The sequence below is a fragment of the Molothrus ater genome, chromosome 11 (genome assembly GCF_012460135.2).
Source record: "Molothrus ater isolate BHLD 08-10-18 breed brown headed cowbird chromosome 11, BPBGC_Mater_1.1, whole genome shotgun sequence".
In the NCBI taxonomy this organism is placed as follows: Eukaryota; Metazoa; Chordata; class Aves; order Passeriformes; family Icteridae; genus Molothrus; species Molothrus ater.
Window position 1 is genome coordinate 8,550,956 of NC_050488.2, and position 16,642 is coordinate 8,567,597.

Here is a 16,642-nt window from a genome sequence, read left to right on the forward strand (position 1 = left end):
ACCTGCAGTAACTAAAACGTACTTAGATCAGAAGCTTGGGCTAGACAACCTCTAAGCAGGCCTGACATCACCCTGTGAAGCACCCAGAGCCCAGTCCTCCCTGAGGATTTCCCCATGGGCACACAGCAAGTGGGTGGATTGTATGAAATGCACACAGAAGAGAGAGTTAGAAGGTCCCAGAATTCCAGCTATCCTGTAGTTTTGTTCATAAGGTAAGTGGTGAGAATTTATTGCATATCTGAGCTTTTAGCATCCTTTACACAATGAAGTTGAACAAAGATGATCTCTCAAGGCTTCTACTTGCAGGAAAACAGATTTCAAATCAAACTATCAGCAACCCATCAAAAATACAGCTTTTCTTAGGGAAAAATTACCAGAAATTCATAAATCCACACCAGTTACTACAAATCACCTTCTTGTCTGTCATGTATCTGGAAATGGCCTCCAGGATTATTCCTTCTTCATTATGACCTTTCCAGGGATCAATATAATCAATGGAGTTCCCTGCATCCTCCTTCTTGCCTTTTGTAAGACATTGGCTTTCTCCCAATTCTCAGAAACCTCTCCCAGTTCCCACCACTTTGCAAGGATAACTGACACAATGCCACCAGCCCTTGCAGGTGCATTCCAGCAGGGCCAAGGGACTTGTGTGTGTCTGGGTTCTTTAAATATCCCCTGAGCTGATCCTCTTCATCAAGGATAAGTTTACCTGGCACTGGAATTCTGTAGTGGTTTCAGAGACCTGGGGTTGCTGAAGGTTGGTTTTTCCAGTAGTGATCAAGGTGAACAAAGCACTCAGTATCTGGACTGTCTCCATCTCCTTTAGGATCAGATCTGCCCTCCTATGAGTGACCCCATATTTTCCTTAGTCTTCTGCTATTGCTGTGCCTGTAGAAACCTTTGTTGTCCTTTCTATCTCCTGTTACATTCAAGTCCAGATGGGCTTTGTCTTTCTAAACCCTAAACCTGATTCTCAGAGAGGGTCTCCCTGCTCCTCCCAGACATTTGTGCCTGCTCCCACCTCCCTGTGTCATTCATTTTCATTCAGCTGCATAATTAGAGAAGTACAAGTGCTGATTTTGATTATACAAAACTGTTCATTTATAAAAATGCATGGTAACAAAATATTCTCCTCTATTTTTAACAATTCCTGAAAGCATTCTTTATCCAGGAAAAGCATACATAATTTAAGCTTATCCTCTCACTAGGTATGTGACAGCACACTTCAAACTTTATGACAGAAGATGACACAAAGTAGAATGGATCCTGCTGCCAGACTGCTGGCACACAGAATCCCTCTGGAAGAGAAAAAGGTAACAGAGGCCACTGGCACCTCAGTGCAGAGAGGCCTGGACTCGTGTTTGGCTCAGAAGCCAACTCAGCTGCAGGGCTGGGCACAGCCATGAGCCACCAATGCACACTGGTCTAGGTCAGGTCTGGCAAAGATTTCCTGCCTGATTTAAAATGAGTTTATTTGGTCCAATGGCACTTTTCCTGGGAATCGAGGGCAGGTTGACCACAGATGTGCCTCTCTTTATTTGTGGTCTGACACTTGGCTGGATAAATTTCATTATGTTTTTGGTTATGCTTAAGAAAAGTACTGTCAATTGTTTCCAGTCTGTTGCAAACGTGAACCTCCAAGCTGTATTAAATATGTACTATTGTATTTACCACAATGTTATGAAATCATGCATAAAATGCTAAAATGGGATAAAATAAAGGGAATGTGTCTTCCCCTCCTCCCCAAATTCTGGCAACATTTCAAAATTAACAAGGAACCAAACCAAGGCTTCTATTGAAAGGTCAACCAGCACCTGAGTCAAGGGAAGATAAAACTGGCCTAAAACAAAAATAAACATATTATTTAGTAAGTGGAAACCAATTTTCTCTTATATCACATATGGAGAAAGATTAAACAGCTCCAAAATGCAGTATCTTAGTAATTACCTGTGCTTATTAAGCAAGAAAATGGAATTCTTTTGGCAGAAAGAGTAAAACAAAATTTAAACTTGACTAAAAAATTAAATCAATAGAAAAAGAAAAGATTATTTTATTGTAACTAAAATAATGTGGAACTGATTAGGTATTGAGGAGAATTAAGATTTTCATCTTTTATTCCCACACATTCTCATCTCAGGAACTTTATTGCTCCTGACATAATGCAGAGAAATTTAGCTATAGATATTCAAAGACAGAAAAGAATGTGGAACCATGGCGCAAAAATACATATTCTGTTTGAAATTCAGTGTAACAGGGAGTCCTTTAACTGTGCACTATGTTATGTTTTAGAGTTCCAAAAGATGTAAAAGATCAGTGAAGTGCACTCTGGAGCTCAAATATACCTGAGCACATCTTTCTCTACAGTTTCCTGCCTTGCCCAGTAAGGACTCTGCTTATTTGTACATGATTTTGCTATTTATCTAAATTTAAAGGTGAAAGATGAGCCTCCAGTATGAATCTTTCCAGCAGTAATCCATCTTCCATGCAAGCCCCTGACCGAAGAATTACTTCTGTTACACTGGATATGGCACACAGGCATCACGAACACTCGTAGAAAATAAAGAAAAAAGAATCTTAGCAAATCCTATTGCTCTTGGTAGTAATTGCTACTGACAATTTTCCTATTTTATTATTTCTCCTAAGTTTTAAGGCAAAATTTTTGTCCTCCATGCAGAGTATTTCAATGACAACATTCCTCCAAATTTACTACTGAAAAACACTATATATTTTGGAATAGAAAGTAATTTTCTCTGGCCTGGCCACAAAAATGCTTTCATTTCAACCACAAAGAGTACCTATATTTTGAAAACAGAAAAATATTATTTATGCAAAAGATTAGGAATCTATAGAAATAGGCAGATATAATAGATAGGGATTTTAATTTCAATTAGGAATTATAGAAAAACTCTCTATTTATAATCTCTCTCTCTATAATCTTTTCCAGAATCCAAACTAGTGTCGTTCCAACAACGTTCAGAACAATGAGTAAGCGATACAGCATAAAAGTAATTAACTAATGGAAAGTATTTTAAGTATTTTCTTGGAACTTCAACAGATTGAACGGTTGAAAGGGGAAAACAGGCATGCAGTGAATGTGAGCCTGAACTGTTTTTATTTACACACTCCTCAGTCTTTACCATCCTGTACTGATCTTATGCCTGATCTCACAGCACAGGGCAGCTGGAAGAAAGCAGTCTTTATAGATAAGAAACAGCTGTTATGCTTGTTTGACCTGAGGAAGAATTTGAAAAATAAAAGTAAAAGGACATGAGAATGAAATGAGTCCTCATAAAGCAATACTTGCAGAATTGCTCCAGCCTATTTCCAGCCAGCCCTGCTAACAGCATCTGACGTGCACCTTGCTTGTATCAAACTTACCTCCACTGAAAGGCAGAAAAAAGGGGACTGAGCAAAGGAAATACTGGTTCACAAGCCCTTTATGAATGTCTACAAAATCAACATTTTTTAAAGGAAAGTTGTTACTCAGTTGGGGGGGAGGAGGGAGCAACACCACACATTTTAAAATGTCAGAATTAAGATTTGCCTCTACAAATACAGTCTGACTTCTTATGTTAAAGCAGGCAGCCAGATGAACACTACAATAACACAAATCAAAGCATCCTTATCCATTTTATTCCATCTTCTGATCTCCATCTACTTCTCAATCCAACTTGACGCAAGTACCAACATTTTCAAAACTCTAAACACTTGACCTGTAAACCCCAGATTTTACCTTGTTAGGTCTTAGTTTCACAATACTTAGACACATTTCTAACACAAATTGTGTTAGCAGAAGACTCTACTGATTCAGACAATGTTTAAGCAGCTCTGTACATGAGCACAGATGTTCCTGTCCCAGTGCTCTTACGTAACAGCATCTTCTACAACCCCCCCTCCACAATTTCATGCTCTTTTTTCACTTATTTCCTACTGATTTAGTAGAATGCCTCTTTTTCTTCTTTAGATTTATTCTTAATGCTTGACAAAAATGTCCTCTTGCTTCCTTGCAAATACTTTTTACATACAACAATGACAAATCTTTCAAAAATTTTCACAGACTGCATTACTTGATTTTAAGTGCGGAAAGTACTGGAGAAATGTAAAATATTATGTAATTATATCATGTTATCACTTGGGACATGAAGTGTAGAAGTTCTGTTTGTCTGAGCTGATCTTATATGAACACTTCTCTAAATATTAGCAGGTTACTTCTGAAACCCCTAATCTTTCAGAAGCTCAGATCCTTTTACTTTTATTGTACACTGTGATACCAAGAACTAGAAAATTCTTTCCTTTTAAAAGTTAAACAAGGGGAAAAGGAAGAAAATAAACAACCCACATCCCATAGCCAAAAAGGAAAATATTATTCAGAATCCTACCAAGAAAATAATCAAAAAGCCATATGAGGTCTACTGTCAGTATAAGCATATCTAAAGATTTCTGGATGACCACAGCTGCAGAAGCTTTTTCATTCCAAATGGACCATATTCCTATTTTAAACTATACTTCTGCTCTTAGCATGTTTTATTTTTTTTTCCTCTGCAAAGACAGAAGAAGGCTGAGAATCCATCTTTGCACCTTCTACACTTTGAGTGTTTGGGTTAAGAGCAATTGTGAGTTAAGGACTGTTACCTGTGTTAGGAAGAGGACATTCTGAAAAATGAAATCACAAATTTAAGAAGTGTAAGTGGTTGTAGCCTTTTCTCCCCAGTCGTCTCCTAGGCAGAAGACTCAAAAATTATGCAAAATTACTTCAATAACTTCTCCATTCACTTCATCACTACAGAAATAAGTGCAAATCATTAACTGTTTCAGACTGGTTGCTGTTATATCTACCAGTTATTCTGCTAATTACAACATTTCTGTGTTCCCCTTGGGTCTGCATCCACTGGTGAAATTTCAACGCTGTTTTGAAGTGTATTTTTCTTTGCATTTCTTGTATATGGTGCCACTACACCAGGATCATAACTAGGCCCCTTTAGATCAATCACAACTGAAGCAATAGTTAGGCTATGCAAAGAATCATTTTTGAAGCAATCCTACCCAAGTTCCTCTTCAAATATCTCCAGTTAGAGCAAAGCATTTAGATTACTAGCTAAGAGTACTAATATTTTTCTAATCATTTCCATCCACTAGTGACTTATCTTATCAGAGTAAATTTTGCTCAGTTATAAAAGCCCATAAAGTCGTCTAACTGAATATTGTTTTCAATGGCAACAAGAAAAAAAAACATAAAACTATAAAACTAAGAACTGGGGTGTGGGCAGGAAGGGAACTACACTTTAATTTTCTCTTTAATTCAATAAAATAGATGAAAATGAGAAGTCTTTTGACACCAAGATAAATCTAACATTCATCAAACTATTTGTGCCAAATGAGTTGCATGAATTCTTTACACACCAAATACACAGTCCATTCTTTCTACTTGCCCATTTTCTCTTTAACTTTGTTCTCCTGCCTCTGGGCACTACTTTCTACAGGCCCTGCAAATGGAACTCTCTACTCTTTCAGCCACCTTCACACAACAGAAACAAAAATTCTGTTTCAATTTCTTTGAAATTAAAATAATGGTGTTCCCATAACAAAGAAAGAATATTCAAAACAATAATGAAGAATGGATTCAGTCAAGGGGGATGGGGTTGTGTGTATAAGATGTATCAGGTATTTGTGAGAGCTTAATTTGTGAACCATAAAGCCACTGGAATGGGTCTCAGGAGGTCACAAGTGCAACATCCAACTCAAAGCACAGGGATCTAGAAATCAGACCAGGCCATTTGATGTGTCTCTGAACAGTCTTGAAATCAGAATCCAATAAGCAGATTGACACCAAAGGAAAAAACAAAAATGAAAAGCCTCCCATATTCCTTCACAGTTTACTTCTGCTTAGATACAGCATTTTGCTAACCTGTGTGTTCTTTCAGCTTAACTCTGAATTTACTGCTCTGCCACTACACTCCTCTCTGAACAGTCATAGGGCGTACAAAATGCGTCTGCAGCACAGCAACTGAAATGTCTGGCACATTCCACCTGAGACAAAGCTGCACTTGAAATGTGGAACCCTTTGTCAAGAGAGCAGTGGACAGCTGCAGAGTGACAGAGAGCACAGGGTAGCCTGGTGTCCAGAACAGCGCTTCGTGCCACGGGTGACCCTCCCTTTGCACGCACAGCACATCCACCAGAACAATGCCCTGGCAGCACAGCAAAGAGACCACACTGAAAGATCTGGCCCAGCCTGATTTGAAACAAGAAAAATCACAAAACAATAGAAAAACACAATTTCAAAGTAAAACTCTAACTGAGAAAAACAAAAATGTGAGAGTGAAATAACCGTACTTATACCATTATTGTTGTAAAATTAAAAGCAGATTTACATTTCAAGAAATATCAAATATCAACATTGTAATAGAAAGAAAAATAAAGCTTTTTTAGTCTTGTTCCAAGTATTTTGTGCTGTCTGCTTTTATTTGCTCTTTATGCAAACTAAGAACTGCCAAGAAGTCAATAATTTCACAACCCTTCTTTATGAACAAATTTGCTTAAACAAAAAAAGCAGATTGCAATAAATAACTACTATAATCACCCTTCATTTTTATTAGGCTTTCTATATTAATATGTGTATGCTGAACACATCAGTTATTCAGTTACAGTACAGACTTTACCTATTTTTCTAATCCATTTCCTCCATTGACAGGACTATGCTTACAATTCACAAAACTTCTTTGTAGACATTTACTTATTTCACAGTTCATTAACCTTCAAACAGCACACCTGCCAGTTTGCAGGTGTGTTATCTAAAGCAATGATCCACTAAGTGCTAAAGTATGTTCGTGTCAGAAATGCTTATGAAATGAATGTTTTTCTCCACTGAGCTACCCAGCTGAGTTGAATTTATTTGCATCAATAAGTTTTTTTCCTAATGGTAAGTGTAGTAGTTAAGCACCAGTCACTGCAAAAAAGAATCAAACTGTACTGTCTACTACTTCTTAAAGTATACAAATGGCCATGTTTAATCTTTCTAAATAATTGAAAAGGATTATTCACTCTTTAACTTCTTTCCTCCTGCAGTAACACTATAAGGCTTCATTTAAAAATTAACATCGTTTGACAGCTTTTTCACACAGCAGGGAAAAACCTCATCAAGTGTCGTATTCTTCCCTTTCACAGTTCTCTGTGGAGCACAGTGACATTTTCAGTTTTCTGTGGCTGGACTAGCCTTACATTGGCTCATTTTCATCTGACCTCAGGGTTTTCACATCATTAATAAAGAGATAATCAAAACAAAGGGTATATACATTAGGGTAGGAAAATTTTGCATAGTTTGGCACTATTATCATATATGACCTTAAAAATGGAACAAAATGAAATGCATATAGCAGAGGTGGTGAACCTTCAAAGGACTGCTTCCAAACATTTTTCCTACTGGCAGCAAACCATTTTCAGACCTCCCAACTCTGGCCACCGTGATAGTTACTGCTGTACAGGGTTTATTTCTTTTTGTTTCAGCTGTCAAAAAAAAACTTCAAGTGATAGCTTTGTAAGTCAACTAAACATATTGAAATCAAAGCAAAACACTGACATCACTGGGACAACAGAAACACTGCTCAAAAAGAACATTGTGTTTAGATTCTAGGCTTGTTTACCAATGGTTTTAACTTCTTCCACATTATGTCACAAAGTGCCATTGCACCTGAAACCTGATCAAAAACTCATCAAAAAAATTCAAGTGTCCTCTCATTTCTGATGATCTGGTACAACACATGTCAACCAACTAAACCAGCTAGTCATGCCTCAATAATAGTCAGTATTCTTCAGGATGAAGATCATCATAACTCTGATTACACTTCATTTCTTACTGTTGAAACCAACTGCACAAGCTAGAGCTCAAACTTAAACTACACTTTAGAGTAGTAAAATTTTTCTGAACTAAATTTGCTAAGATATCATTAAAATTCCAAACATGAAATTATACCCCAAAAAAAATCCATTCTACTGACTAACAAACACTGGCAGAATTTGCCAACAAATAGAGTGAAACCAATGAACTTCCAGGGATACATGAACTACAAAAAAACTGTTACAACAACATGTTACTTCTAAGCTCCATGTCCTACCACACCTGGCTTGTAAGAACCATGTGGGTAGGTGGAGGGCTGGATATCAAGTGGAATCAGGACACTCCAGCAGAACCAGCACTGCATACCAGGGGTAAATACTGCATCGAGTCCTGTTCCATGGCTTCATTCATGAGCTGGGCAATGGGGTAGGGTGCAGCCTTAGCAAGTGCGCTGGTGGAAAAAATGTGGAAAGGGCAACTGATACACCAAAGGGTCGTGCTGCAGTTCAGAGGGATTTTGACAAGCTGGAGAAATGTGCTGACATGAACCTCATGGAGTTCAGGGAAAGGAAAGGTAAAGTCCTGAACCAGGAGACAACACCAAGCACCTGCACGTGCTGGAGTCCACTCAGCTGGAAAGCAGCTTTGCAGAAAAGGACCTTGGGGTCCTGATGGCCACGATGGTGAACACCAGCAATGTGGCCCTGCAGGGACACACTAACAGCATCCTGGGCTCATTAGGGGTTTATGGAGGTGATCCTTCTCCTCTATCAGTCAGGAGTCTCAGGCCACACCTGAGATATCATGACCAGCTCTGGGCATACTGAAGACAGCCCAGTGAAAGGCCATAAAGAAACTAAAGGATTAATTAAGGACTTTACTAAAGCATTGGAGTATCTCTCATATCACAAAGCCTGAGAGAGCTGAGCTGTTTAGCCTAGAAAAGTGAATGGGGCATCTTATCACTGTGTATAAATATCTGAAGGAAGGCTGTAAAGATGGAGCCAGACTTCAATGGTGCCCAGTGAGAGGACAAGATGCAATGGGCACAAACTGAAACCCAGGGGTTTCCCTATGAACATTGGAAACATTCACACTGACCCATGTGGCCCAAAGAGGTTGTAGAGTCTCATGCCTTGAGATATTCAAGAGACATCTGTAAATGGTCCTGGACAGCTGGCTCTAGGTGGCCCTGCTCAAGCAGGGGGGTTGGACCAGATGAGCTCCAGAGATCCCTTCCCTTCAACTATGACATGATTCTGTGAATCACATCCCCTTGCACCATACACAGCTGCTTCAGCAAAACGTTAAGATAACCTGCAGACTACCATTAAGCTAAATAATAATAAAAGGCTTCTTATGAAATAACTGAGAGCCTGTGGAGGGTTTCTTTTATTACAGGATTTACTATGCTAATTTAATTACAACAAGGTGATTACGAAGTAATCCTATTTAGGCAGGAAGTTGACACTGCAACTCTGAACACCTTACTCAGCACTGGATTAGAACTGCCTTTTGGTGGTTACTTTCACCTCCAGAAAGAAGCACTTCAAGGCAAGTTATGAATATGTTTAAGGACACAAGATTGTACAAAAGCTGTTCTACAAATAGACAGTGTAGACACGTAGAAATAAAGGTGTGTGGCTTAATTCAGGCAAAAATGTTATTAGCTTTCCTCATCTGGGAAGGACCAACAATAGTTTGTACGACACAAAATTTCTTCCCTAATGACTTCCACCTGCTGGAGGGCTGCCATTTGCCCAGCATCTCCCTGCAGCTGCTTTCCCATCTGCTGCTGGAAGCAATTGCCCTCCCTTTGGATAAGACCTGAGGCCTGAAGATGGATGATACAGTTGCTCTAAGCAACCAAAACTCTCTTCCCAGTTCCCAGAGACCCAGACCTGCTGTGTCTAGAAGCACTGTTGGATTGCTACCACAGCACAGTCTAGGCCTGATCATGTAGAAGGTTCAAGCTCATCAGCCTTGTGCAGAAACTGAGAAGAGGAATTAGATTCCTGTCAGAAGCTAATTGTTTCTCCACCAGGATTGCAGAATCCCAGCAGCCCTCTTCAAAAATACTGTAATTCATTTTTGTACCACTGCCCATCAGCCAGCCAGATTGCAATAGACTGAATGCAAACCAGTGTGGTAAGGGATTAGGAATTCCAATCAGTGGAGAACCAATGGAATTCATCACCATCCTCAGCAGTATGACAGGTCATACAAGCCTTGCAAAACAGATTTGCATAGCCCAGGATTGAAAATACTCAATTTTTGCTACTCAAATGCTAGATTGGGATCATCTAAATTGCTGGCTTCTTTATCCTTGTTTTGTTATGATTAGTTTGCATTATACACATATGATAGCCCATAAAACACAAGCTGGAAATGCCAAATTTCATCTGCAAAAAGGGATAATCTGAAATTTCAGAATCTTAGAAATATTTACTTCCTGTTTCCACAAGAAGGACGAGTTTAAGCCATTTTTCTTCCTAGAGTTTTGCTACCAAGACATTTGAAACATTCTATAAAATCCTACCTTAAATAATATACTTCTCTGAATAGAAACTATTTGCTCTGTATGACTAAATTCCAACCAAACAAAGAGGTATTTATTTCCTGAAAAAACAAACACAAAATAATGAAGTTTTAATAGCAATCAATCTAATCAGTATTGTGTGCTCCAAGCCTATGAAGTTTTTTTAAAACACCAGGAAAACAGTTAATGAACTTATTAAACACTGGATTTACATATTCCCTTAAATGTGACTACCATCTCAAATGGGTATTCCATTTTTTATCTATATTTTTATGTTCTGCTTTTGTAGATATATAAATAATTAATATGCTGGTCTGTTTTAAATTACTCATAGTTTAAAATAAATGTTGACTGCACTTGAAAAAAATAACCAGAGATTAATAATATGCACCTTTCAACAGATCCCTTAAAAATACTTCAATGGCTTCATCCTTCAGAACAGAAATACAAAGAACTAAGGGAGCATCAACCAGAGCAACCAAAAGAGAAACTCAGATGAGGAATCAGGTCATCGTATCTCAGCAATCAAGTCATTAAGGTCCACCTCCTCCCACTGAAGCCAATGAGAATTAGACACAAACATTTTCTTAAAAGGCAATCATAAGCACTTTTAAAAAGTTCTAGAATGAGAGCTGGTGTACTACCAAAATTATATATACACCAAATACATTGGCATTTAAATTGTTTTAGATTATTCATTATTCTTTAACAACTTTCCTGCCACACAGACTTGAATCAAACACATCAAAACCTTGATACTGGCCATGAACTCACTATTTCTATTGCATTTCATGATTAGGAAATACAATACCTCTGTCTGAAGTATGGCAGCTCTCTGTTCTTTGGCAGTAAGGGACTCTTTAAGCACTTCAATGTGTTGCTTGCAATCTGAATTCTGATTGCTAAGGGTTTCAAGCTTAGTTTGTAAGGCAAGAAGTTCTGATTCTTTCTTTGAGAGTTCTTGTTTCAGTTGATCAATCTGCAGTGGGGGGAAAAAAATTGGGTCATTAATTTTGTCTCCAATTCACAGCTGCACTGGAAATCTGAAAGGTGTGAATGACCATGATATGACAAATCAGACACCTGGAAGAGAATTAAGGTTCAGACTTTTTACACTCACACCTTCAATTGTGTTTCTTGCAATTTAACGTACTCTGTCTAAGAATGAATGCACTGTTGTTGCAGAAGTTAAAAGGAAAATCTTAAAGATTATTTAGACTATAAATTCACCACGGATCTCACTTAAGTTCAAAGGCATTTATCCCATGTGAGGCAAGTCTGGCAGGACAGCAAAAATGCACAGGAAAAAAAGTGTTCATAAAAGCATAAATTCAGGTCTTCCAACAGCATGATTCCCCTGACTTATCATTGGCCAGAATGAATCAGGAATTTTTTAGGAGTCTGATAAAGAAAAACCAGCATCTTAGGAGAGGAAAACAGAAAAGTGGACTTTTAACCTTACTCCTCTTCATGCAAATTTGTTGCTGCCCACCATCTCCACCTCCTATTTTTCTCCCTGGCAGTTCACATGGAATTCTCAGGTAGTAGAAAAGCCAAGCCAAGAAGACTAACTTAAGAGAAGTCTGGGGAAAACATTATACAAAATTCCACACAATGAAAGGGCTCCAAGATTATAAAAGCTTATCCCAGAGGAAACAGCAGAAACACAATACTAAGACAGGGCTTCTGAATTTAAGTGAATTTAAGGTTCATCAGTAAATGTCATGGAATTATGATTACTCTCCTCTTTCCACAATGATAAATAGGAAGAATAGCCAAATAACACAAAATTGTGGTGGATTTAGAATATATGAATCAGAGCAAAGCACTGGACTACATACAGAATGAAAGGATGGTGAATTAGGTGGCACATAACTGCTCCTAAATTCCTGTGGTATAACACTGGTCACCAGCTGAATCCAGATGCATCACCTCATGAGCATTATTTGAAATAAGATGCCTCAGTGCATCTGCATAACTCAGAGAAATCACTTCCTTTATATGAAGAGCTCTTTTCCATGTCCCAACAGACACTTGGGATGCAAGAAAGCTAGAAGTGGTAGATAGAAGATGATTCAAAAATCCCCAGGGAAAAAAAAAAGAATATCCACAGATACACAGGTTGATCCTACTCAACCACATTCCAAAGATCCACATACTAAAACATTTCATAAATTCAGCATTCTATGGTACTGGAAATAGCCACTGCTGATCAAAATGCTTCCATTTTGTTTTACATTGCAAGTGCATATTTAAAAAATTAAATTCAAAAGCAGTGATTCTTCCAACTACAGTCCGTATGCATGTCTTAATATATTTATTCCTTATTTCTTTTTATGAATCTTTTTATAATATGTTTGCATCATTGCCTAAGGTGTTCATATAGTCACCCATGAGCTACTGTATAGCATCAATAATCTACCCTGGCACTAAAAATAAAAAAAAAAATCACCCTAAAGTCTGAAAATATCAAAATAAAAATAAAGAAGCATACAAAAACCAGACATGAGGAAAGAATGCAATTAAAAGCTGCTAGAGAAAGCTTTCTCTGGAAAGCAAACCACCTTCCTCCATCCCTTGCCAGAGCATGTAAGCAAGTATGGCAACCAAGAGAAAATGGATAGAAAATGAACAATGGGAAAATCTGTCTGCAAGATACAAAGCATGGATCTGCAGCCAATCTGAATTACATCACAGGCTTTATATGAGATGCATGTGAACATCACAGATGCTTAATCTCTTCTAGAAACTCTTCCCCTTCTCTCCATGACACAACCCACACCCTGAGAAATAATAAAAAAAAATTTAAAAGGCTTTGTTTTCATTGCAGGTATGTTCTTTGTGTTTTAGAAACAGACTCTGTTTAGTGTAAAGTTCTGGCTACAAGATCTACAAATTGTCAGGAGTTTAAAAATGTGTTACAGCTCTCAAAAAAATATTAAGAGTTAAAACACAAACCAAATGCACAGAGAGTTTGAATAAATATGCTGATGTCTTTTAAAAATAAATTATCATGGTGGAAATGTACTAAGATCTCCATTTTAAAAATTGCCACAAAAATAAAGAGTTATAATAAAAACCTATAAAACTTATATTAAGAAATTTTAGGCATGGGTATATTCACTTTTTTAAAGTTCTGCAGTACCTCAGCATGTAAAAAAAACTAATTAAACAGGACATGAAATAGATTGTTGCCTCCAGCAGATATACCAACATTTTTGCTGTATCTGAAGTGATGTGGAAGACCAACTGTCATGATTCAATGAAACCTCATGATCTCATATAATACAACAAAACAAATTTATACTTTATAAGGACTAAAAAGAAGATAACTTACAAGTCTGGACGTAAGTGCTGTAGGACCAAAAAACTCCAAGTTTGTCCTCTGACCCTGACCTTCCCACTATCTCACATATTTCATGTGTGTAATTTGCCTGTCACCACTTTTTCAACATTGCCCAATATGATCTTGCTTCACCTCCTTTCCTGAAACCCTCATTCCTTTTTCTTCCTTCTCAATTTACGATTCTGTCACCTCCTGTAATTTCAGTTCTTTAGAACCCATTAATTTTCCATTTCCAGAAAACCATTATGGGTGTTCTTCTGTTATTTTTTTCACACCAAATTCTTATGTGACATTATGCAGAGTAACCAGAAAGCAAAGAGGAAAAAATCCAAGCTTTACTTAGGATTTTTTCCACATTAAAATCAATGGGTTAAATATTTAAATAAATACTTCCATAAATGAAACTATGCTGATTAACACATCATAGGATTTGTTCTGATGCAACGAATGACAACTGCTTTTTGAAGTGAAGGATTTAAGAAAAGGAGTAGCAATGCAAATCATGCGCCTGCATACAGTAGACCCTAAAAGTCTATCAGTAGATTCTACAGGTTATGATGAGAAAGGTCTGGTTTTAAACTGGTTGTTAAATTTCCAGGCCTACCCACACAAAAATAAAATTCTGTGGTTCTTGCCCTGTTTTGTTGGTTTTTTTCCTCGAGGATCTCCAGAACTTGCATGCTTCCTTCATCCAGTATGGAAAGCTCTTACATGCAGACATGAATCACAGAGCACCTTATTACTGCTTTGTCAATACTTAAACCTCATCTTACTGGTAATTTCCTGAAATTGCACTAATCCACTGGATTTTCATACCCCGTGGATAGCATAAGAGTTCTAATACTCAAAGGACTACTTAAATGCCAAGTGCAAACTCACACCTGAAAAAAAAAAAAAGACAAAAAAAAGCATCTGTGTTCATTTAAATATGCAGCTGACAGCCAAAGGATGAACCCTAGTAAGGGAAGAAGGTCTTCCAGAGCAGATTATTAAAAGTACATATCATCCTATATGTTTTATTTATATTCTCAATTAAGATATTTGAAGGTGCAGTTCTCTTGGTCATATAAACTTTAAGACCCGTTTTAACAACTTCTGTATTATGTGAGTAATGACAAGTTTTCTCCCTTCAAAAACTGAGCAAGGAGAGAGAGGCCTTATCAAGCAGGCAAGAAAAAGAAATCTGAGCAAGTTTTCTTCCTCATTTTTACAATTTTTATTTAACTGCAAGTCACAATTAAAGCCTATACATTTGGAAGGAGTGAATATTACTAAAAATAGTTAAGAAAAGAAACACTTCCAAACATTCTCTGCCACTCATGTAAAAAAATGTTCAATATTTGCCTTCATCTAACACCTTCCCATTTATTTAAATCAAGAACAGATTGAAAACAGATTGAAGTTATACTTCAAGAATAAATTAAAACTATTAAGAGCTTCAAGCACCTCAGAAGAGTTTTGTACTGTTCTTTGCCATCAATCCTGTTTATCAGAATTTATCAAGGATCTCAGGTTCAACAGATCAGGTACAGCAAGATCTGTTTGCTGACAGCTCCACAAATACTTTTCCACCTTGAAATGTTCTCAGATGAGTGATAAAAATAACATCATCTGCTGTAAATCTTAATTTTAAGTGGAAGAAAAAGACTAGTGAAAGAAAACAGACAAAGTTTCATCAGAATGTGGCATTTATCAAAGATCAGAAGGCTGTGACAAAACAATGCATATTTAATACTCTTCTCATTCATCTGCTTTCTGTGCTACAGAAGTATACTGAAGCTTTTCCTCACAAAAACATCAGGAGAGTGTTAAAGTTCTAGGCTTTGTACCTTATTTTTATATCAACAGGTTTGCTGACATGCATTGGGAGTTTTGCTGTAAGTCACTAAAAGTGAATTGCTTTGAAATTAATGATCTTTAGGTTAACAAAATAATTTTCCTGATGACAATGCTACTTTAGGAACTTTAGTTACTTTTCAATAGCTTAAGAGCTGCTTTTGTCCAACAGAATAGATATGTTGATCATTATTTTTTCTTAATAAATCTGGATTAATTCCACATGGGCACTAACACTTTCATATCTTCTGTAGCAAAACCCCCCAAACAATGAACAAGCAATAACATTTTGTGAGTTTGAAACCAGGAAATGTGTCACATCACTTCATATTTACTACCTGCCTGTGGTCAGCTCCTAATAGTCTATGTGCAGTAATTTGGAGTCATTAAATTGCTAGTCTTGAAAATATAAGCAGAGTACAATTTGTTATCACCTATGAAACAGAAGTCCTTACTGCAAAATGACATCAAAATCTAAAAACAAATAATTTTCATTTATCCAAAATGTTTCACTCCTTCACATCTACTGATTATTACACAGTGGAGATTTACCAAAAGGAGACATGCAGCTTCTTGCATTGGAAATGGTCACGTTAAAACTTTTCTTTCCATTATTTGAACAGTCTTAATGTCTTTTATAAGTAGACCCTACCTTATTTTTCATGAACTTTGAGTGACTCTTGTAAACTTCTATTTGTTTGATTTCTTCTTCTCTGTCCTCTGTATTCAGAACTCCATTTGTCTTTAACATCTGTATTTCATCTTCAAGATCTCTTATATTGCGCTCAAGTGAAGCTATTTTTGTATCCTAAGTTACAAAAAAAGAAAGTATTGAAAATTATATGAGACATATATTAAAGAGTAACAGAAGCATATCTGTACTTGAGTGAGTATCAAATAATGAGACAGCAAAAATAGATGGTACAAATAGAGAATCCACATAAACCAGAAATAATTCTATCAGTTTTAGCTTAAAGAAATGCAGAATTCAGACCAGATCTCTTTCACCATAGTTGCACAGGCTGTAGAGAATACATTCTGGTCAAAATTCCATTTAACTCCTACACAGAGATGAAGGGAGAATGGC

The 16,642-nt window shown here is 37.1% G+C and overlaps 1 protein-coding gene across 13 annotated transcripts in view; it reads right to left on the minus strand.

Moving 5' to 3' along the window:
- Positions 1 to 16,642, minus strand: part of ERC2 (ELKS/RAB6-interacting/CAST family member 2) — a 407,210-nt gene that overhangs the window by 301,092 nt on the left and 89,476 nt on the right. For all 13 annotated transcript variants that reach the window (XR_004981048.2, XR_004981047.2, XR_004981046.2 and 10 more), the window contains 2 exons: positions 16,208 to 16,363; positions 11,185 to 11,352 (listed from right to left, as the gene is read on the minus strand). Coding sequence is in view for 1 of the 13 variants with exons in the window: in XM_036390910.2 (XP_036246803.1) it covers positions 11,185 to 11,352; positions 16,208 to 16,363 (324 nt within the window). In the remaining 12 variants the exon portion in view is untranslated. The remainder of the gene's footprint in view (positions 1 to 11,184; positions 11,353 to 16,207; positions 16,364 to 16,642) is intronic.